The following is a 23,796-nucleotide window of genomic DNA, read 5'->3' as shown; positions in this document are numbered from 1 at the left end:
AATGAATTTGATGTCCTGCATATTTTCTCTGTGATTTAGAGGAGATTAGCTTAAGTCCCAGTCTTTCTGTGAGCTTTGTACCAGAGACATTTTCTTCTGTTTCAAATCATATCCAATATTCTATTACCATTGTTCTTAGTAAGTACCCATTTTCAGTCCTGAATTTGTTCACCTCTTGTACACACAAAATAAATCAGTTTTGCTTCTCACTTAAACATAGCTTTGTGAATTGGTAACGCTAAATTAAAAAAACATTGTCAACTAATAGATTAATGCTGATCTACTTTTCTCCACTGTTTAATAAATGCTGGGCAGATTTGGATAATTCAGCAAATCTAGCTAGAGTCTTCTCTCAAAAGTGACTCGAGTAATGAATATGTGTCCAAAGATAATATTGCTTTGCTTTGGTTTTTATGAAGTTATGTTCGTTTAGTTTATGTTCTGTAGAAATCGGGAAAGATTCTAATCAACAGAGCAGAGTGATTTTTGGAGCTGTGAATGTTTCTGTCTTATGCAGATACCATAAATGTTAGATATTTTCTTGGTTTGCTTAGGCATGAATATACCAATAGCTGATGTAAGCTTGAGTTCACCCTTAGGTCCCCAATGACCAGCCATTTGTGCTGCTGCTGTTTAAGCTGTGGTGACATTCTTGCTAAATGTTAAAAAAAACAAAAAACAAAACAAAACAAAAAAAAGACCCTGCTGAATTTTAAGACCTGAAATTAAAGCTTTTGTTACATCCTTTCTTGCCTTTCCGTACCCAGGGTATTACAGGAATATGTTGCTGTGGGCACCATTTTCAGGAAAGCCACCAGTGGAATTCCGCATTTGTTCCTTCGACTTTTTTCAGTTTTGCTTACTCTGCTAGCTGCATTATTTAGCCCTTTATGTAACCTTCTCCTGCCCCTGCGTGCATTCACCTGGCAGAATTAGCAATTGCTGTACAAGCAAGACTTTCAAATACTCTGCTTCAGAGTACGCCGCGTTCTTGTGCACCCATAGCAGTTTGCCATGGATGGCCCTCTCAATCACAGCTAGAAAAACACACCTCTAATGTAGTTTTGTAGAGTAAAACATGAATTATATGTCAAATAGATTCAACACAGACAGGATTAAGCATGTAAACCAACATACTACATAGTAGTAGAGTGACAAAAAGCAGCCAAAAATGGCTTAGCACTTACTGTAGGAAGTCTGAGAGATGCCTGTTGTTACTCCTAATGTTAAGCATTTGTGATTCAGCTCTTCAACGTGCTCTAAGAGTGAAAAAAGAGAAAAGGAAACTTGACCTTGACCTCAGGAGTACAGCTTGACCCCATTGCTACTGGAAGAATCATGGAACTACTTTTCCTGTTCCCACAATACCTTCCTTATATTTAAAGACAGTTTTAGCAGCCAAATCACACGACCCCGCAGCAGAAGAGAGCTTAGCCTAGTGAGTGCCACACATGATTTTTATTCTTTTGGGAAAAAAACGGGGCACAGACTTCCTGGTAGGCAGCCAGTGAGTGAAGTCAGGTGGAATTCGCCTTCACTTGATCATAATCAGCTTTGTCCCTTTATTGATGTCACCTTAGCCATACGTTGTTGCCACCTTCTCATCCTGCCACTTACTGTTACAAATCTTAGCAGGGAAAATAAACTGAGGCCACAATAACATACAGCAGTGTCTTGGCAAGATTTGGCTGGTCATTTGAAGTGGTTTTGCTTTTTCTGTGGGTAGGAGATGAAGTCAGAACTATATGTTGTTTTGTATATAGGGATCATTATTTTTAGACCAGCAGCAGGTCTTAGCCTCTGCATGTAATCCTCTCAGACAGAGCCACATGAGGCATCAAGGTTTACGTGAAGTGTCTGGAGCTCAGTCACTGATGTCGAGTATAACTTGAGTTTTGGAAGTATGGATGCTCAAAGCACTGAATTGTGTGATAATTTAAAGCTCAATGACATGTTCTTCTGTGTCAACTTCTGTTTCAGGCATGGTAGATTTGTGATGAAAGCTTTTTATAAAACCAGATCCCAACTTATGTAATTCAGTGCATTGCTGCGCTCTGTGTCGAGCGAGGGAGATACGAGGCTGTCCTGTTAACTGTGGCCAGAGTGCCACTGAGTTTGGATTGTGTGTGTATTGCAGACAGGAATCTGCATGTTCTCAGAAGCCAGGGACAGTGCATATAGGGGGAATCTTGGTATGCTTAAAGGTTATCAAGGCCCATTCTGAAAAACACCAGCTGAACTGCGTGCATTTGGTGCTGCCCGTGAGAAGGTTTGCCAAGGATCTCATCCCTCAGCTATAGATAGCAAACTCAAAGCTCCTTACAGAGAAACCTCTTACCAGTCACTTTCCACAAATGGTGCATATACCTAAAGGTACTTAGTGAAAATCCTTGAGAGGTATTTAATGCAAAAGCAGTTAGTCTCTGGTGTTTTTCAGAAGCTCCCAAACACCACTAGCAGGGAGACGTGCAGGGCAGCTACAATACAGCACTTGGGCCCGTTACTCATTTTGTCTCAACCAGGCTCTGCCACCCCAAGAGCTTGCCAGGATGTGTGACATGGGGGGCCTTGACAACCTGATTGCCAACACAGCCTATCTGCAGGCAAGAAAGAGTGGAGATGGAGACACCAAGGAGATGCAAAAGAGACGTAGGAGTCTCTCGCTGCCCAAGGTTGATCAATGCAGTGAGGTTAGACAGTCCATTGCTGCTGATTATGACAGCATCTGTGAGCAACAGCCCATTGGCAAGAAATTCTTCAGAGACTTCTTAGAGACAGTGCCAGAATACTTGGTAGCTAGGGACTTCCTGGATGAGGTGTCAAACTGGGAATTGGCAGAAGACAATGTCAAGAGCAATACCATGGAGAATATGATCACCAATTTTCTTAAGGCGGGCTCCAAAAATTATCTAGCTTTCATGAGCTCTGACGTGGCCAGCAAATGCCAGGCAGCTACTGCAAAAGACTATGAGAATGTCATGCAGCTGGCCAAGGAGGAAACCAAACTCTTCCTTAAAGGCAAGCCCTTCCAGAACTTCCAGACCAGCCCCTTCTATGACAAATTTCTCCAATGGAAAGTTTTTGAGAAGCAGCCGGTAACTGAGAAATACTTCTATGAGTTCCGAGTGCTGGGCAAAGGTGGCTTTGGAGAGGTAAGAGCTGTACTTTTAAGGATGTGGGTCATCCCTCCCCATTCAAGACCAGCAGGTGGATTTGCAAAGAGGAACTTGGCAATAGATTAAGAAGTTGTCTAAGGTTTTGCAAAACTTGCTCCTTCGGATTGTCCGTTTCTCAGAATTTAGGCTGGGTTTATTATCTATACCATGATATAGGCTCCAGATGCCCATTAGTGAAGAGTTAAGTCTACAATTTTTATATTCTGTATCTATGCTAGTACAAAAGCAGGCTTCTTTACGAAAGCTTGCACGACTGTCCATATAGTTCATTATTAGTCTGCTCCTTGGCGCTGTTTTAGCCTGTGCTAGCTCACACACTCTCAGATAAATCCTAGGTCCGGTTTAAGAAATAGCACAGATCAGGGTCTGTTCCCAAAACACACTATGAATGAGGCTACCTTTTTTTTGAGATGGAAGAGAGGTTAGCTATGCAGGTGCAAGCTGTATATGCCACTTATTCTCATAGTCAGAGAATGGGTCCTTGTTCATTTTATTTGCTAATATATGTCTACTAATGGTGTCCTCAAGAACTTTGCATTTGGTCCACCTTATACTGGTCTGGAACAGAACAGATTGTATGCTTATTTTTTCCTTATTTTCTCTGCCAAAATACTCTGCCACAGAAGTTAGCACGAGCAGCTATTAATAGGCATCTGTGATTTCCCAGTTCCTGCCTATTACTGCCCTTGATATTCCAGTCTGTATGTGTGAAATGCCTTCATTACCTTTCCTTGTGCATCTTGCTTCTCTAGGTTTGTGCCATCCAGGTGAAAAATACTGGCAAGATGTATGCCTGCAAGAAACTGGATAAGAAAAGGTTAAAAAAGAAAGGTGGAGAGAAGATGGCACTACTGGAGAAAGAGATCCTGGAGAAGGTCAACAGCCCTTTCATAGTCACACTAGCTTATGCCTATGAGAGCAAAAGCCACCTGTGTCTTGTCATGAGCCTCATGAATGGAGGGGATCTGAAGTATCACATCTACAATGTGGGAGAAAGGGGTTTGGAAATGAACAGGGTTGTCTATTACTCAGCTCAGATCACCTGTGGGATTCTGCATCTTCATTCCAACAAGATTGTGTACCGGGACATGAAACCAGAAAATGTCCTCCTGGATGATCACGGTAATTGCAGACTGTCTGATCTTGGATTGGCAGTGCGAATCAAAGAGGGAAAAAGCATCACTCAGAGGGTGAGTAGAAATTCACTGAACATGGGCAGCAGGAAGGGAAGCTGTTCTATTTCTAATGCATTATGAGTCCAAGACTTAATTCCCTGGGATTTGTTCTTTGCTAAAGACCTTACGTGGTCATTTCATTCTAAGAGACAGGTGGTAAGAAGATTTGGCTAATTAACTCCCTAGACGCTATATGTAGTAAAATAACTAACTTCTCTTACACAGGAACAGTAGAATCAACTTGACCTGTTGTTTCTCTGAAGATAAACTCTTGAACCAATCATTTTAGAGCAGCTAACACAGATGCCTTGTGCATAGTCAGGGATACAACCAATTACTTGTTTGTTTAATCAGCAGCAGTCAAAGATCTGACTCCTGCCTTCGTTTTTTGCTCCTAGAAGAGTAGAATTTCCTGCAGATTACTCTTAAGTGATGCTACTGGTTGTATTGCATGTGTTCATGATGCTGCATGTTGCACAATAAATCATTGCCAGCCTTCTTCCCCCTGCAAATCAATTCCTGAAAAAGTTAGCAGACTTGATGACAGTTTGCAAGTGTACCTGCCTCTGTGTGTGTGTGTGTGTAGGAGGAGGTGGATGACTAGCTGGGTTTTGCTGTGTGAATTAGACTGTGCAGCACTTCAGCTGTGCCTGTGGTCATCCCAAACTAACACAGGTTTGTAATAATGTCATGAGGTTTACACAAGAAAGATGTATTCAGGTAGCTTAACTATAAATTAAAGATACATATAATGAGTGAATGTGACTGAAATACACTAAGAATATGAAGAAATGGAAGCAATGTTATAAACAGGTCTAACTGCCTTATGTTAAACTCCCCAAGTCTTTCAACTTCCCCTGTAGAAATCCAGTAGAAGAGAGGGGACCTGCTAGTAACCTTTTGCATCATGCTTGACATGATGCAAAACATCTTTTGACATTGTTACTTAATACAGTAATTTGTAGGTTGAAGGATATATTTTTTCCTGGCAATTTAAAAAGTTTGTATTATGAGTGTTTTTAGTTCTCAGTGAAAGAAAATATGGAAACTGATCTATTTTTAGATAGGAAATAATTTTAAAATGAGACTGCATTGTGTTTTAGATATGAAAATACAATTTCAATGAAAGCTAAGGCACGTTTTTAAATAGAACTTATGTGAAATGGGAGTAGTGTTTGGTTTGTGAAGATGGTGTTTTGATCAGTGAACCCAAAGCTATAAGCCTTACTGGGATTTGCAAGATATAGATGCATGCACAGAAAAAGTCATTCTGTCCAAGGCCAGTTTATCCTATTTGTAAATATGTGGGATTTGGGAAAAGAAAAAAAATGAAAGAGTGTATTTAGAAATGTCTAACCACTTCTGATGATATTAGGGTAGAATCTCAAAGCACTAGAGGACAAGGTGGTTGTTCCTTCTCACTTTCTGTGACAGTCATCAAGTTGTTATAATGATTTTTCTTCTGTTGTTGTTCACTGTTTTTAGAAGCACTATTCACTGTTACATGGGTGCTTTTATTAGAGGAAAAACTGCAATGAATAATATACTACACAATTGTAGTGTATTATAAGGAATTTCTGTTAAAGGCAGTTTTATTCATACAGGAAACTGAAATAGAAGAAGGAAGAAAAAGAAGTTTTTTTTTTCTGTATCGTAACTCTGAGGGAGTTAAATGAATAATAATTCACAGTATTCTTTTGCATTTCTATAACCCCATTTGAGTCATTTGAAAGCTACTGCTAAAACATTATGTAAGAGCTAGCTATTACTATTATTTACTATTATTTATAGTAATGTCATACACAGGAAGAACTAAAAACACCTTTACAAAATTTGTTGCATTAAGCTGCACCATGTACCCCTGTAATAAAATAAAAATGGTGCTGTTAGATTAATTTTTGTTTATTAATCACAGTTACATTGTGACTTGAAATTGGCAGAAAGTTTATATCATAGCATGCTTCTGTCAAGATTTTTTTAGGTTTGGGGTTTTTTCACCCAAAAAGATACATGGCTCCAAGAGAGATTTATTAAATTAAATTTGATCATTTGCACCATTGTGTGGACACAGTTTTGTAAGGGCCATTTTATAAGCTACAGCAGAAGATGTATTCCTGTAGGCCAAATCTGTATTGTACTGTGTATCTGAGTGAAGTGCCTAACATCATAAAGCTGTTTCTAGATTTTGGATGATGGTCTGAACTGACTGTTTAAGGCTTACAATGTTCAGTCACTAATTATAGGGAAAATACTACTGATCTATAATGTAAACCCTTTCATTTCAATGTATTTTTCCATTTGCAAAGAATTGTTCTGTTTTGATGGATATCGTAGTACAGAGAACTTTGTATCTCCAGCAGTTTTGACTTTGAAGCCTTTTAACCTTGTAACCTCTTTTATGACCTGGTTCTTCAATATTGTACTTAAAATAGTGTTCTATTGCACTATGAGAATAATGCCTAACTTTCCTTTAATAATTGACTAATATACCTAGTACCAAATGAAACCATGGTTTGGCTGTCTGGTACAGTTAATGGTCATTTATTTCACCTGTTAAGATAATTTTTACTTAGCCAATATTACACATATTACAAAGAATTAAGATATTTTGTTAAATTTAAGATAGAAATAATTTTTAAAATTGCATCTATTGTGGCCTTTCCATACGGTGATACATTAAAAAAAATGATTTTTTTTTTCTGCTGTCTAATGAAAGCTTGTGAGCTTGAGTTGTTTGATCTTTCATTTGATTTCTTGTTTTTCATCTTAGAAATATCAGTAGCAGCAACTGTTGAATTCCTTGTTTTGCTGAAGTACTGTTTCAGAGGGGAAAAAAAAAAAGTAATATGCTTTTCTGGGTCATAGTCTAACAGTTTACTCACACTGAATAGATTTCTACAATGCAAGCTACTCTTGTATTCAGTAAAGCTACTTTTATTATGAGATTGTATTAATTCTGAGTATGGAGGTCCTGTTTTAGTATCATACTCATAAATGAAGAAGCAGAATGGTGCCTTTTTAAAATGGAGTGCTTTCCTCCAAATTATTTTCTGCAGGTGTGAACTAAATAGTTGCTAAAGTAAAATAATTTAAGATTTTTCAACAACTGTCTAAAAGTCTTCCTCAGCAATTTGGGTTTTTCTTCCAGAGTGCTAATCTTTTCACGATCTCTCTAGTTCTTCAGGTCCTAAGTGGATCTTCCTTGTGAATAAGCAAAATAACATAGAAAATTCTTCCATATTTCTTATATAGCAGGAGGTGCCAAGTACAGAAATGTGGAGTAGACATCTGATCTGAGGCACCTGCTTAATAAATGATCGTCTGCATGTGTATGACTGTAACTAAGCTGGTATGAAGATGTCTTGTAATACGCTATAGACAGTGAAACAAAGCAGCAGTTCTCTGCTGTTTTCTGCTATGTCTCTTTTTTGCTATATATTAAGTAGTAGAAACATCATATGATGACTTTCATCGTTCGTTATACAGGGTGGAATAGTATGTCATATATGGATTTATCTGTGCGTTTATTTCATTAGAGATTGCGAAAACCCTCCCAGTATTTTGATGCATCCTGAAAGTTTTGTACACCTCTCATGAGTATACAAGCCATTAAAGATAAATTAGTTCTGCTTTCAAAGCATCAAAAAAAATGCTAGCCTTTCATGTATGAATAAATGCACATCTCCCATACATCAGCTGAGGGATCCATGAGTCCCTTTTGTAAATCTTGTTAGGCGATTAGGTTATCACATGGCACAAGTGATAAGCTAGTTAACGACATCCCGTTTTAGACATTTTCCAAGTTTTTGGTGAAGATTTATATGAAACTATAATGTTTATGTACTGTTTACCAGCCAAAGATTGTTTTCTTCATATGTGGAAAGTTTTTTTTTAATTGTAGTTGGGTGACTTTCATGTGTCGTCTTATCCAGTAATGTGTGTTTATGCTGCAGTAAAAGCATTGTGCAGCTGATGATTTAATACTTCAGTAATTTAAGAAATAGCCTTGGTATCCTTTAAGTATTGTCATTACATATACTCCTTTTGAGAAATATTTGTGTGCTCTATACCAATTGTCTGTAGCTATTATAAATAAAAATACGGTACTGAAACAATGTTCTTTACAAAGGTCTAGAAAGAGTTGGATACCCAGCCTTAGTTTTCTCCCTTGCGTTTCAGTTGCTAAAGCAGCAAGTAGAAACATCTGTCTTTCCATGTGAATGTTATTTTGAACATATATAGGCAGCTGTAAGTAATTGGTACAGTCATAATTCCAGTGTTTAGAAAACTTTAATTTCACTAAGGTGTGTCTATTTGTATTTGTGAAGTGCTAGCTGGCTTTAGAATGAAGAAATAAGAAATTAAAATACACAAATTCGAACAGTAGCAGTCTTGGAAATAAAGTTAGTAGAAGGCAGTTGAAAGCTACTTAATAAGTATTTTTTCTTCATGAAACAAACACGGATTATATGGTATCTTCTCATGATACGTAGATGTACGTGTGCAATCTACCTAAGAATGTGTATATGCACACTTACTCAGGCAGAGTTCTTACTGACATCACTGGAAACATAAATAAACTCTTTGCCAGTGATAATACAGTTATTCATGACTTTAGGAAATATCATCATGACTTTTCGTGCAAGTGTGCCTCTAGCATCTGTTCTGATGTGTCATACCGTGCATAAACTAGATTGTATCTTAAAATTACACCTTTTTAATTGTTGATATTCTCTGTCTTATATAATTGAAATAGGCAACAAGAAGAAACTGAGAGTCTCCAAAGATGGCTTTTGCATTGGCAAATGTTTTGTCTAGTTATGTACTCACTTGATTGATTCTGGAACTAGTTCTTTTTGCATATGACAGAAATGAGGAGCCTCCATCCCAAGTCTCTCCACTTGAACAGTTTTGAGTTGGCATCCTTTTTCTTGAAGTCTCTGCAGCTTTTTCTCATAAAACTCAAAATTCACTTGTTGTATGTGAGTCAAATGCTCCTGCCCATATGCAAAGAGTAATAGTACTTAATTTCCTGAGTATGGTTGTGAGAAAAGTGAGCATGTTCTTCTGCTTAGTACCCTCGTATCCTCTGCATATCGAAATATAGAGGACTTCATTCCATTTTTCCAGAAGTCAGTGTGTATTTGCTGTTTGTTTCGGGAAGAACTTTATGCCCTTACTGGGTATGGCTTTTGTGCAAGGCAACTGTTGCATGTAAATTATGAAGTACTTTTGTGCAGATGCATGTGAGTCAGAGAGCTTAAATATTGACATAATAACTGTGAAAAATAAAACAAACATATTTTTGTAGTATTTATAAAAGTGCATTCGTATCTTCAGAGGTTTCAGGCTTCTTCACAGTTTTCCTGTGCTGTTTTATATATTTGAAGGACATCATAATATTTTTATAGGAAAAACATGTTTTGGTTAAAATCTTACTCAAAATGTCCTTTTGCCCTCCTGTATGTTTGTTTATTATAAGATTCTATTTCTTAGGAAAACAGAAGGAAATCTATTTAGATGTTCCTGAAACTTGCAGTTTAATTTCAAGGCAGTTGAGAAGTGGGAGGAGGATTCAGACTTGTGAAATAAAAAATAATTCAGCAAGCTATTCTACAGTTGACCTTTGGTCATTATCACGTGGCATTCTTATTGGATAAGATTCTGTAAAAATTTGTTCTTTCTTTTCACTTTCAAAAATGACAGCCCATCATTTGCTCAGGATTGGATTGACTTGCTGCTATTTTACAGTTTCAAAACCACCTTTCCGCTTATGCATTTTTAAGTATGACATGTAAACTAGATTGGTTTACTAGTAGAACTTTGTTCTTAAAATTTTTGATAATCACAATTGTTACGAAGCGCATCATCATGACAGGTATTTCAGACTTTTAATCTCTGAAACTCATACTTTACAGAATGCAACCTTATCCACTATAAATGCCACGATCGTGAGAGTGAAGGGAGCAAAAATGATTTTGTGGGATCATTCTGCCTCCTGCAGTTTTGGAGATGGCAGAAGGGATACTGTAGTCATCTAAAATTGTGAGAATGCAATGTGTCCCATGAAATGCTTTTCCTACACAAGGTGTGCCACCCATTAGACATGTTTTTTCTGTCTGGGAAAAGACATCGGAGCCATTTAAGGTGGAGCATCAGGTCTCTTTGCATGACTTTAAACCTTGTTCTTCCTTCAGTTTAATCTGACAGTAAAAGCTATAGCATGTTCTATAAAAAAGCAAGAGGTAAGATTCCTTATCAAGTTTCTAGCACTGTTGGAAAGCTTAAGCTCTTTGAACATGACAAATGCTATGTAAGTGCTAAATACTACTGTTTAGTCCCTTTGTCTCTTGAGCCTCATTATTTATTATAAAAAATAATATACATTCTGGAATGATCTCTTTGGTAAATCATCTAGTGGGCCAGTTGTTGGTTCAACATTGTCAAAGATGTTTTTATTTTATTGGGTAAGAAATGCAACATTTGGCTGACAATGTAATTCTTTGAACTGTTGATTTGACAGCTTTGACCAGAAGCAGTGTTGCAGGAACTGTAAACTAGGGGATGCTGAGCAATGGAGTGCTTCTGTTCTTATTGGACCACATGTGACATTGCCCTTGCTGATGAGTAGTTTCAGTTAGCAAACATATAATATTTTTTTTTTTTATGAAGGCAAAATAAAATCCGGAAATTACAGACACAAGCAAGTGAAAAACTGTGGGCTTGGATTTGCTCGTTGTTCAAGTTTAAAATCTGCTAGTGAAGGGTAGAAGGGTAGTAGAACATGTGGAGGTGGTTCTGAAGACTGTGTACTTAAGCTGCAGGACTCTTGCAAAAGATCTTGTAGGGCCTAAGAATTTATCTAGGTTCAGGGGGTGAGTGGACAATTGATGGAAGACAACTTTGTTGAGAGGAATCATTTCTGTCTCTGAAAGCCCTTGAACTGCAAACATTTGGAGCCCAGGAAAGTATTGGAGAAGTGTTACTGTACACACGAGGTTCTTATAGTCTTCCCTATGCATCCATTTTTTGGCCAACTCACAGACAGTAAACTGGCCATACGGGCCTTTGGTCTGATGCAGCCGGTACTCACCTTCCTGGATGTATATGTAAAAGAATTGTACCTCCAACGTTAGTTATGATCCTGAAGGATAAAGTGGACAATATCACATGGATTTCAGTGATAGACAGAAGCCATCCAGGTGTTTCTGGGGAGATGCTCTAGAGTCCAAAGTTAAAACTGATGCCCAGTTACTGGGCCATCCTTCCTCAAGCCATTTATCCCTTTGATTTTCATATAGCATCAATATAAACAGAAAAACATGATGTCACCGTGTCTGTTTCTCTTCCTGAGTGTGAGCACAGAGGCAGCCTGCTCATACTGTCACAGAAGTGGCTTTCTCTTTCACTTGCGCAATTTCGTTGATTTCAATGACTACTGATGTCCAAGCTTAAAAGAGTAAAAACCAATGGTGGATTTTTTTACTGCTCCAGTTAGTGACTTTGAACTCAGAGGCAATTTTGTTTCCTTTTTTTCTAATATAGCAGAAATCTGTTTTGTCCCTTTTGTGCTTTTATCTGTGTGGGGTTTTTTTTAAGGCAGAGAGCTTTCTCTGTTAAAATTATGTCCCTATGTGAAAATGAAAAAAGCCCTTTCGTCTTGAATTTTGAGTAAGCGTGTGGGATTCGGGAGCCTCTAAGCTCCTATACAGTCTTCTCTTGTTATCTTTTCCTGGTGCTCTGAACAGTCCTCCTTATGTTCTTCCGAATCAGTAGCCCGGCAATTTAGGGTGGGCCATCCCATCACAAGGTGCTTCCGTTTGCTAGGTGTTAACATGTCAAAATCTTTGTTCTGTGAGACTTTTCAAGGGGGCCTTTTGTCCAAATCAGATTTGATTGTATCTTCTTTCAAAAGGTAGCTGCCTATTCATTTGATCATCTGGCTTCTTGTTACTGTGTGAACGCGTGGTGAGAAAGTGCGGAGGAACTGCAGTTCTGTGTGACTCATTTCAATTACACTCCATTCCTCCTCACAGTGGGTCTTGGGAGAAAAATGAAGATTGTAAAGTGAGTGACAGAGGCAGATCAGTTGTTCATCTCTACACCTAGGGCCTGTTAGCTGGTGTGCAGAGGAGCGTTTTCTGTGGTCTGTCCCTGCATTCCTGCAGGGTCTGTTAAGGCCATTGCTGAAGGAGCGGAGGAACATCTGGACGAGAGAACAAAGCAGGCAGTGGCACCCCTCGGAGGAAGGAAGGACCGAGCCCCAGGAAACAGCTGATGGAGCTAAACTCAGCTTGTTTTTTTTCCTCTGTTCAACAGTTCTTGTGCCATGGCAAACAAAAGATAGACATTCTGATTTGCTTTACTGTTTGGTTTGTGATATCAATTGAGCTTGTTTTGCAGAGATCTGTGGGAAAAGGTAGAGGGATCTAAATCCCATTTCTCCTCATTTGTCTGTTTCTGTGCTGGTGAAAGCTCAAGAGATTTCTCTTTCTTTCTCCCCTGCATCTGCTAGACACCGGGATAATGGCGGCATTCAAGGGACTTTCCCTTCTCAGGACAGCAATCCGAATAGGATGTACGAGTGTACTTACACCGTGGGCCTCGCTCTGCGCAGAGCTGTGGTGTGCCAAGTACCCGTTGACTGTACTGGGAACTGAGTGCACTTAGTGCTTCTCAGGATCACATCTTGTATTATTAAAAGGTTATAATTATGTGACCTTTTAAAAATTTATGTAGGATCACATTTCACAAAAGAAACATTTGTATACTTTCAGATGAGTCATTTCTACTATGCTCTGTCAAACTGCACTCAAAGCAACAGTTCCACTTAACAGAACTTATTCACTAATGTATCCAAGGACAACATTTGGTCATTACATTTTAGAGGATTATTGAAAAATTGTATTTTGGGTTGTTCTCAAGATAGAGAAGTAAAGGGAGAAGTAGATCTGTTAACCTTTTTCAAAAGCAAGTCAATTAAAATTTAATTGACTGAAATTAATGACTTTTTATATTTCAAACAGCGTATGAAAGTAAGGCATCCTTGCTTACCATCACAAGAGAGAGTACTAGATGGAGAGCAAGCAAAAAATAGCTAGTATTGCACTGACTACTCTTCAGAAAGTTGTGTGCCTCTGCAATAGCATCTGATTTCTACCTTCTGTAAAAACGGTGGGATAATACAACATTCTTTGGCTCCTTTGTTGATTTTTTTTTTTATTTTTATTTTTATTTTTTTATTTATTGTGCCCTATTAGAGGCTTCCAGGTCAGGAAAGGGGTAATTCCCTGTGGTTTTGTGTCTCTCTAAGATCACTTGAGCAGTCAACACATGTTCAAATGGTTCCTGGTCTTACCAGGAATCCCACAAGAAAGAAGAAAATAATGTGCTTGGTCCGAGTCTCAGTCAAAAGCCAGTGCACGTCCTAGTAGTGTAGAGTTGACAACAAAGGAATTCAACTTTTTGAGTGTGGGTTGTTTTGTGGTTGGTTTTTGTTTTTTTTTTTTTTTTTATGTAAGTAAGGTAAGATCTAGTAAGAAAAAGTGTTTTTCAGTTAATACACAGCTTCTGAATTTATTTATAAATTATATTGAGTGAAAACAGCTACAAAATCATAGAAACCTAATGATTTTGTGTGTGACAGACGTACCAGTAACCCATACTTAGAGGTATCCATTCTGAGGCATGGCCAGATAATTCTAACTGAATTAAATATTCAGTACCAGCCCATGGAAAATAGACCCCTTCTCACGAATAATGCATATTTTTTTTTTTTGTGGTATCTTTTAATTCCTTTGCTTTCTGTCCTTCTTTTTTCTTTTTGCATTTGAGTATAATTTACAGTATATTTGTTTACGCCTTGGTCTGCTGAGAGTAACTTAACTCATTACTCTGATTCACTTCTGCTTTGGGAATCATTTTCCACCCAATACACTATTTTTTGCTGCTCAGGTCTCACTACTGCTGGTGAGAGTTGTACAGTTTAAAAACTCCCTTCACTAAGCTTCTGTTCTACCTGCTTAAATAAAGCTCTCCTGAGTCACTGAGGCTGCCTTTCATGTTGCCACAGGATCTCTTTTCCTTGAAAGATGACCTGATTTTTGGCATCTTGTTCTCCATAATGATTAGTGCGGGCATGTTAGGTTTTAGCTTCCCTCTAATGCTATCTACTCCCCAAAGATAGAATTAAATCTTCATTTGAAATATGTATGTTCTTCCAGTTCCAGGGGTTTAATAATGCTTTTTTTTTTTTGTGCTCCATAATACAGCAAATGCATGCAGCTTTATCATCTTTCTTCCAAAATGATTTTTCCAAAGCTCCACATATGTAAAAATAGGTGGAAAAGACTAAAATTTAAACTGTTCTCTTCCTTTCTTCAAATTTCTGTTTTGATAAATATAGCAGAGATTTATGTGTTTCTTCCCCCTCCTTGTATATGTGTTTCTTCCCCCTTAAATATCACTGCTGACTACTTGTGAAATGTGTTTGCTGCTGCTATAAAATGGTAACATTTAAGTGGGTTTTGAGTCTCGGGGGTTATGAGATTAGGTTTAGATTCCTGCTTCTCAGCCTGTTCTTTCGTTATGAATCGTAAGAAAGCTTTCGGGATTGTTTTAAGATTAGGTCCCAGTTTTGATGAAATTCCATGTGAAAAACAGCTCTCAATTCTGAATTGGAATGGTTTGACATATCGGAGGAACAATAGGTTTCTAGACTTCTTTCAGATTGAGCTGGATCTGCTCAATAACAGCTCAAAATATTTCAGTGCTACTAATTTAGAATGTTGAAGTTTAATTCTTGTTCACAGTAACCCTATCCACAATCTTTCCCTTCAGTCTGAAGGGAAGCTGTTTGTTGGTCCATCTCTTATTTTCTATTAAATCATGGTCCTGCAGTCTTTTTGGTCTGTGATTATGGTCTTGCTTTCTCTGTTCTTGAGAAACATGAGTACTGTATAAAAGCACAGTGTTCTTCTGTATGGTGTGACTTACTGAAAGTTTTGTGGAAAACACACATGGAAGAGACTGAAGTTACTTGACTATTTCTTTTGAAAAAACAACTATGGAAGGAGAAACGCAAGAGGAAGGAAAGAGAGATGGTCTGAAAGGAGCTGCCTCGAGACATGTTTATGATCACAGAATTGTGACTTGTCTTGGTCAGATTTATCCAGTTCCCGTATGATGCTAAGTTGAAGCAAAGTAATGTCTTATCAGAAAGACCATACTGTGCTGTCAGGGTACACTTTGATGGTGGTATGACTCATCAGTTCTTCAAGGCATTAGTGCCCCAGCTTCATCTCAGTAAATATAAGAATGTGTATTGCTTCCCAGAAGTACATTAAAAAAAAAAGAAATCCAGAAGCTTATTTAGTGTCTGTGTTCACTAACCTGCAGTGAACTCTGTGTGCATCTTTTTGTACCAAACTTCCTCTACTGCTTTCAACCCCTCCTCTCCCTTCCAGGTTTCACGATATTCGGAGGCCTGATGGGTTCTGTGGTCCGTATTTGAGCACTTGTCCTCATTTCTGAACAGAGCAGTAACTGTATATAAACATGTGGTACTGTCAGGGTATCTTTCAATATTAAATTTTACTTAGATAAATTCAATGCAAACGGTACAAATTACCTGTGGAACAATATCAGCTGCTGCAGTGCCCATACTGCTCCTTTGTACTTTCGTGGGTTTAGTGAGGGAAGCAACAGTTTGTTTTTAACCTTTTCTTTTGTTTTTAGCCTGGCTGATATTTCTGTTCTTATCTCATTTCTGCTTCTCAACCAAATGGAAGATTTTGCTCTATATCCCTAAAAGTAAAAAAAAAAAAAAAAAAAAAAAGGAAAACAAACTGAATTTAATTTTCTGCCCATTAGGCTTATGTTGCAATTGATGCTAAGGTGTTCCCTCTTGCACACATTATTTACAGTAGACTATATGTCATAATGTGTAGTGGTGTGAGCTAAAGTTTACAGGGAGACCTGATTCAGATATTCTGTGCCTAAAGTTGCAAAAATTAGAGGAGTTACCCAAACCCCATAAAATAAAATTCATCTGTTGAGCTGTGCTTTTTACAAATATAATTGGCCCAAATGAGGTCTATTTTTAGTTACCTTTATCTAACTGTTTTGCTTTGGAGTGAATCTCTGTCGCTACTTGTGTTCTGGTAGCAGAAATGATGACTATCTTGAATAACCTTTGGTGGGATTTTGCACAAACGTAAGTTTTCATTTTATATCGTAATACTACTAATACATCATTCCCAGTATTTAAAAAAAAAATATAAAAGGGGTTCAAGCAACTTCTGGCGTAGTTATCACTGTTAGCTGAGTCTGCTAAATCTATAAAATAAGATATAGCATCAGATGCAGCAAGAAATGTTGGGTCTGCTGAAATAATGCTCTTTCAATTGAAACCTCATACCCTCAGTCATGTAACAGCGCAGCAGAAAGTGTACAGGGAGGTTGACCTCCTCTCTTCCCTCCCAGGTGGATCAGCTCCCTAGAGAGAGGCAACAGGAGCTATTTCGAACACTGTCCCCCAGGGGGAACGTGCCAGGCCTGGCCTGGGAAGGAAGCAGGCAGATTCCCCTCTCAGAGTGGTCCCTTCTTCTCTTGGAGAAGGGTCCATTAGTGCTGTATATAGTAGTAGTCTTTATTCAGAGAGCATTTTTCAGTTAGGAAATATGAAGTTGTTCTTTTACCTGAATGCATTTAATCTACTAATTGTAACTTTCATATTTTTTACTTTCTTACAATGGTTTTAAGAGTTTTTCTTGGCTCTTGATGGTATTACTTCCTTCCAGAAACCAACAGGGAGTACAGGTCAGCTACCAGCTTGATGAGAATTTTCTCATTGGCAGCAGACCCCTGTGTTGGACCGGTTATAACCACTGAACGGGGAGGGAATTGGTGATTGACTGATTTTTGTCTTTTTTTTTAATCTTTTCTAATTGTTTGCTAGTTGTGTTTACAGGACAAAGCTAACAACGTAGTCTTCAACAGGAAAAACATTAATATGGAAGAAGAAAGCAAGCTAACATTAATTTAAAAAGAAACCACTTTTAGGTAGAAATCGCACAGACTTTTCACCTTTGAAGAGCATATTTAAGACAGTTTTTCCCATATGCTAAGACGTTTAAAGACAGATATAGTCCATATGCTAAAAGAGAGTTATACCTCGGAGTTCTTAGGTTAAAAAATATATCAATTATACAGAGTTACTAGACACAAAATATATCAATTGTATTACCAATAATTTTTAAGAATTATAGACTAGTCTGTTTAATTGTATGCATTTCATTACTGACACTGAATAGTAAATCTGTCTGTATGTTTGCAATAGGCTGGGACAAATGGTTATATGGCTCCAGAAATCCTGAAGGAAGAAGATTACAGCTATCCTGTGGACTGGTTTGCTATGGGATGTAGTATTTATGAGATGGTTGCTGGGCGAACACCATTCAAGGATTTCAAAGAAAAGGTCGGTAAAGATGAGGTTAAAAGAAGAACTCTGGAAGATGAGGTGAAATTTGAACATGCCAACTTTACAGAGGAAGCAAAAGATATTTGCCGACTTTTTTTGGCTAAGAAAACAGAAAATCGTTTAGGAAGCAGGTATGCCTTACTTCTCAAACTCAGTAAAAGCCAGATTAAAGCTGCAAACAATGTTATTATTTTACATGTTACACAAAATGAGGTTAGATCTTGGCTTTCTGCAGAGTACTGAATTTTCCCTTTCACTTCTAGGGAGAAAGGTGGAAAGTTTTGAAGATAATATGGAAATAAGGAATTTTGTTGCAATAGGGTGATTGTCCATCCTCACCTACTCGTAGAAGTTCCCTTCTTGGTATTTTGTGGGGTTAGACTGTATAGTTTTGGGAGAAGACAGCAGCCCATTTCTCTTGCGTTTTCTTTCGTAAAGGATATTCAAGTACATACCTGCTTCTTATGCTAATGCAGACTGAATTGCACAATCTTAGGCTGTATCACTTACTGGAATTATGTGGGCAAAAATCCAAATCTGCAATGTGGATTCTCTTCCCTGCAGATATCTAACTTGCAAGGCTGCGTCATTGGCTTCTTACTGAAGAAGACCTTAACCCCACTGCATTACTCAAGGGCTTAAAAAAAATCTTCTGGGCTTCCTGAGTCATCCGAGGGAGAAATGGGAGTAAAAGAATATTTGCCACAAATTCTTACAAAGCAAAATATTTCGGGGGACTTCAGAGGTGGCTTTGGGTTGATGCAGACTGATGGATGCGTCCCTCACTTAGCAATTTCAAGTAAATGTTTAACAAGAAGAAAATCGGAAAGCTAAGCATTGTAATATTTGGCTGGTAATATCTCTGATCCCTCTGATATGTGTAGTGTGTGTGTATATATATATAAATAATTTAGTCCATTTCTGAGACAGATTGGGTGTCTTATGTTTGCAATATAGACAAAAGAAATAAAATAAAAATGTAAAAAATGAGTATGAAACTGATAGTACCTATCTTTAGAATACAGCGTGATTTGAACCACCTGTGGATATGAATATATGTATCAGGTGTTTTTCTAGTCTAAAGGTGGAACAGACACAGGGACTTAATGAAAATACAGTCTTCTAAATTTGTTTCATAACAACGTGGAACACTTTTGCAAAATGTTGGCCATGCATTTTCCTGAAAGAATTAACTATAGTGAATGGTAATATATCATTAATATACATATTCTTATTATTCTAGTGCTAAATGAAGACAACTACTCTTTGTGCCTGATGAGTTTTCTCAACAACTCTGCAAGGCTGCAGAAAAAAATATATTTTCAACAGCACATAGAGTATGTTTGATAAAAAAAAATCTGTATTATTTTTAATGCATTTGAAAAGCTTATTTTAAAAATAAATTTAATACAAAAACACTTAGAGCATTCTACCTCACCAGTCAGCATGCTTTGCAGACATTTAGTCTTACAGCATTTTGTGAAATAAACAAATTTCAGAGTAGGGGAAAATGAAATTTAAAGATTCTAAGTGACTTGGTCAAGTTCATTCAGCAAGTCTGAAGTCAAACCAGCAACAGACTATTCACTTACTGTAACCACATTCCCTTTGCCAAGGGAATCATTTACAATCATTCTGTCTGCTTACTGTTACATTATTTCTCAGCAATGGGAGAAATGTACACAGAAAGGTAACTGCACAGATTATTTTTAATTTTCTGCTATTTAAGGTATTCTTACTCTTATGTGCTGTACTTAGAGAAGGAAAACAATAGGATGTATATCGTGCCTGGGCATGATGCAGGCTTTTATTTTGTATGTACTTTTTAAACAGGGCGATACTATTCAGGACAGCTCATCCTTATGTAAAGATTAGCAGTGTAATTCTACTAAGGACAAGAAGACCTTGGGTTATCTACATAAGTGCCTGTTGCATAAGTTAAAGCTGCTCAAGGACAGCTTTACTTTGTACACCTGACCTTTTTAAATAGTCTGCTCTTTTATTGAAGACTCAGTGTCACTGGCTAACTCAGGAAACATTTAAACCTTTTTCTCCAGTCAAGCTGTTTGGCATTGATATCTCAAATACCAAATCGGTAAAGTGATTTTTTTTTTTTTTTTTTTTAATGAAGGAGTGCAAAATTGATGGAGTTTAGATGAGTTCATTTGCTCTTTCTATTTAAGTTACGTAAACATGCAGTTCAGACAGGAAGAGCTCAAGTTCATCTCCAGCTAGTTGGAAGATGCCTCAGCTGGTTCCAGTAGATGGCGTTCCTGTAGCTTTAAGTTTTTTAACTTTTTATGGTTTTGGTGGTGTCAGAAAATACATTAGGAGGAGAAACACTGCAGCAATCCATTCTGGAGCCTTCACCAGCTTCTAGTGCTTTTTGGTTTAAGTTACAGAAAGGAATAGCAAAATAAAATGAAAATTTTGTGAGTGCACGTGCCCAGTAGGATTGTCAGCACTACTAGTCCACTAGTGTCCCAGGACAGTAATTAATTTGAACAGCAACTCTAATGCGCTTCAAGCTAACAGTGAATGTAAATAAATCACATCAGGCTCAAGGGCTGCTCATCTACTTGTTTATCACCAGTTAATTTAGGAGATGATTTTGCAAGACTCTGTATATGCAGAGTTCATGATCCCTGTTGGCTTAATTTATACATTCATAATTGTGTTCATATGGGTCTTTTGGGTTGAAAATGTCATTTTTTCATTGCCCAGGGTGCCTGGATGGCAGCATCTATTGTTCTTCAGGCTGTGATTTAGCATCCTGGTCATGGTGGTGTGCAGTGGTTAGTGGCTGGTGGTGACCTGCTCAGAAGCAGAGGCACAAAATTACAATTTTCTAATGAGGGAGTTGAAAAGGGCAGCTGGTAGTTTCGTCTCAGCTGTGCCTGGATAGCAGCAAGGCAGGCTAGAAGCATGGGAGGGCAGCATGTAAGGAACTCGCAGTAGTGACCGGCTGGAGGAGCTGCTCTGCATACATGGTATAAGGTCTTAAAAAAAGGAAGATTTTCTGTAGTCACACAAACCTGCTATTTCTATATGGTGCTTCTACACCATAAAGATAAAAAGAGTTGTTAAAGGTTTGCGTTACATTTTGTTCATAGAACATTATCTAGAAATACAAGAGGGCTTACACTTTGCTAATATGATTTTGAAAGAAAGTGGGAAAAGAAAAAAGCAACAAGTGAGCAACTACCATTTTCTGAGGCTAAAACCGTTTTCTCGACCAGTCCATCCATAAATACATAAAAAGAGAATGCGTAGGTGTAGAAAATACAGTGGTCCTCTCTGCTCTTCCTTTCACTAGAATTCAAAACAAACTTTGCATGCCTTGACGTTAGAGGCGCAGTTCAAAAGATGTGGTCCTTGGTTTTGCTTTAACGAGCATACATTTGGGGTTCAGGTTATTCTTATAATCAGAATATTCTGCAAGTCCCTCTGTGTGTCTATAATGAAACAATTCACTGCTGCTTTTACAGCAAAAGTTCTCCCTGATGTCTGCAGTTGTTTTTCTTAAGATGTATTTAAAATACTTATTTACAATTATTTTAGGTCTTTCTGGCTTCTGTTCTTGGGTTTTAATAATATTCATAAAGGATTGTGTTTGTAGCTGGCACACGTACTTTTGCTACTGCCATAATTTATGAATCTCGTGCTTTAAATTTTTGTTCATTTGTAAGAGTAGTTCATTTGAATGGGCAGACTCACTAAAGCTGGGAGTGTATTACAGCAACATAACTGAGTTTTATCATGTAAATGTATAGCTGCTTTGAATTAAGACAAAACCAGAAATGTAATTTGTCACCAGTTTTGTATTCAGACTGTTGTTCCTCAGGGTCAATTCCTAGATGTATTAACCCAATGTACCCCAGTCTAGAGTTTAATAGATATTCTTATCCTAGTTAATATGGAGTCAGCCATTGGGCTTCCATCATTGGACAGTAAATTCAATATTTGCCCTCTCCATCCTGCTGTATCTTCCGTTCTGGTTAAAGTGTGTCTTTGGATAAGAGTGTCTCTGTGCGCTGCCAGAAGCAGTGCTGCAACTCTTGCCTGGCAGCTCACCCAGATTAATTTACCCTGAGAGGTAAAGTAATGAATAATGGGATCAGGATGTTTTCTGCTTCTCAGCTTCACTCTATTGTGCAATGCAGTGGGTTTTGGTTATGAAAAAAGGAATTGCATTGCATTGTGTGTGTATATATCTTCTTACTTTAAAATACTCTTGTGCATACGACAGAAAGACACACCTGAGAGCAAAACATCGTATTGATTAACAAATTTTTGCTTTATTGCAGAAATGAAGATGATGACCCAAGAAAACATAGTTTCTTCAAAACAATAAATTTCCACAGGCTAGAGGCAAACCTTATCGACCCTCCATTTGTGCCAGATCCGTCAGTTGTCTATGCCAAAGATCTTGCAGACATTGCTGACTTCTCTGAAATACGAGGAATTGAGTTTGATGACAAAGATAAGAAGTTCTTCAAAAAGTTTGCGACAGGTGCTGTCCCTATAGCCTGGCAGGAAGAAATTATTGAAACGGGACTGTTTGAAGAACTGAACGATCCTAACAGGGTAGATTCTGGGGGATACGCAAATGGAGGTGAAGCTAAGTCAGGAGTTTGTTTGTTGTTGTAAATATCACATCATTAACAAAAAGAGTAGAAACCACCCCAGAACTTTCCATATTGTGACACTGTTTCAGAAACTCAGTGCATCTGTTTAAGAAGAACCAGTCAGTGTAATATGGCATTGACAGGTTATGTAGGACCACCAACTGTGTAGACTATATTATTTCCTTTGCTCTAGCAAAGGAGATAATATTATCAAGATGAAGAACCATATCTCTCTAACAAACTTAGAATGATAGAAATTCTGAAATACAAAATGCAATAATAGAGTGAAGAGGCAACACCTTTTGAAAATGACTGACTACCGTTTTGAATACAATAATTTGTTGGTTTTCTTTCTATTTTCTTGTTATTTCTACTAACATTTCCTCTTTGTTCTACAGTTTCCAGGAAAGATTTTTTAATTTTTAAGTAATATTCCCAGTTAGACAAGAGAGCTCATATACCATGTCAAACTTGGAATCTTATTGGTTAGCCAGTCTGTCTGTTGTTTTCTTAATTTCTGTTAGTTTTTGAATGGTTTCGTTGTAATATGTTCAAATTGTCATAAAATGTAAGAGAAGGCTCTGCATATCACTAGGAAATAGGACCAACAGGATCAAACTCTTTTTAAAGTTGATTTTAACAAAGTGAAGATAAGATTGCACCAAATGAATTGAATAAAGCATTTATTTATTATTATTAAGTGTATTCTTTTAAGTGATAATACCATATACAAAGAAAATGTATTTATAAGTTCTTTTTGACAATCAATTTTAAACTTTTATCAAATTTCCCGATCATTTTTCTGTATTTCTGTGGTGAAGTAAGCTACAAATAGACCAAAGCAATTTGTAACTGGCTTTTTACAAGACATTTATTTCAATGCAGTTGTAGTTGCAAAGTACATTATACTATTAAGTGCTGTAGTGCTGGAAAGATTACATGTGCAAGTTGACACCACCTTCAAAAGTTCATTCTCATGCAAATTTTGATGTGTTTTATTTTTCAATTTTATGACAACCTAAATTGAATTAATTGGAAACATTTCTGCGAATGCTTGCTACCGCTGTATTACTCGTGAGATGCATCCTACTGATTATCTCTGGTAAGAAAATAGGCAGTAGTTGCTTGCAACAACTTTTAAAACTGATTCTGCATGCTGTTTACTGTCATCTGTCCAGCCATAATTTCCATTGACTGAAGTGGAAGTTGAAACTGCTCCATTCCTTGGAGTCCTGGAGGCTGCTAATACCCCGTTTCTTAGTTTTCGTAGAGCAAACCTCCTGCTGAACTCAAAGAGTTCTTTTGTATAGACACTGGGGTTGAACTCTCACGTCTGT

The 23,796-nt window shown here is 37.6% G+C and overlaps 1 protein-coding gene across 2 annotated transcripts; it reads left to right on the top strand.

Moving 5' to 3' along the window:
* Positions 1 to 75: 75 nt before the first annotated feature.
* GRK7 (G protein-coupled receptor kinase 7) lies at positions 76 to 23,310 on the top strand. 2 transcript variants are annotated; one of them, XM_082486850.1, is made up of 4 exons: positions 76 to 3,152; positions 3,929 to 4,366; positions 17,691 to 17,962; positions 22,139 to 23,310. In XM_082486850.1, the coding sequence occupies exons 1-4, from the start codon at positions 2,550 to 2,552 to the stop codon at positions 22,479 to 22,481; spliced, it is 1,656 nt and encodes a 551-aa protein (XP_082342976.1). In that variant the 5' UTR covers positions 76 to 2,549; the 3' UTR covers positions 22,482 to 23,310. The 2 variants fall into 2 exon arrangements, with proteins under 2 accessions (XP_082342976.1, XP_082342977.1); XM_082486851.1 differs by lacking the exon at positions 22,139 to 23,310 and adding an exon at positions 18,396 to 18,678.
* Positions 23,311 to 23,796: the final 486 nt, after the last annotated feature.

This window comes from Vanellus vanellus (assembly GCF_965231255.1).
Source record: "Vanellus vanellus genome assembly, chromosome: 8".
Taxonomy (NCBI): domain Eukaryota; kingdom Metazoa; phylum Chordata; class Aves; order Charadriiformes; family Charadriidae; genus Vanellus; species Vanellus vanellus.
This window is presented reverse-complemented; position numbering and strand designations above follow the sequence as displayed.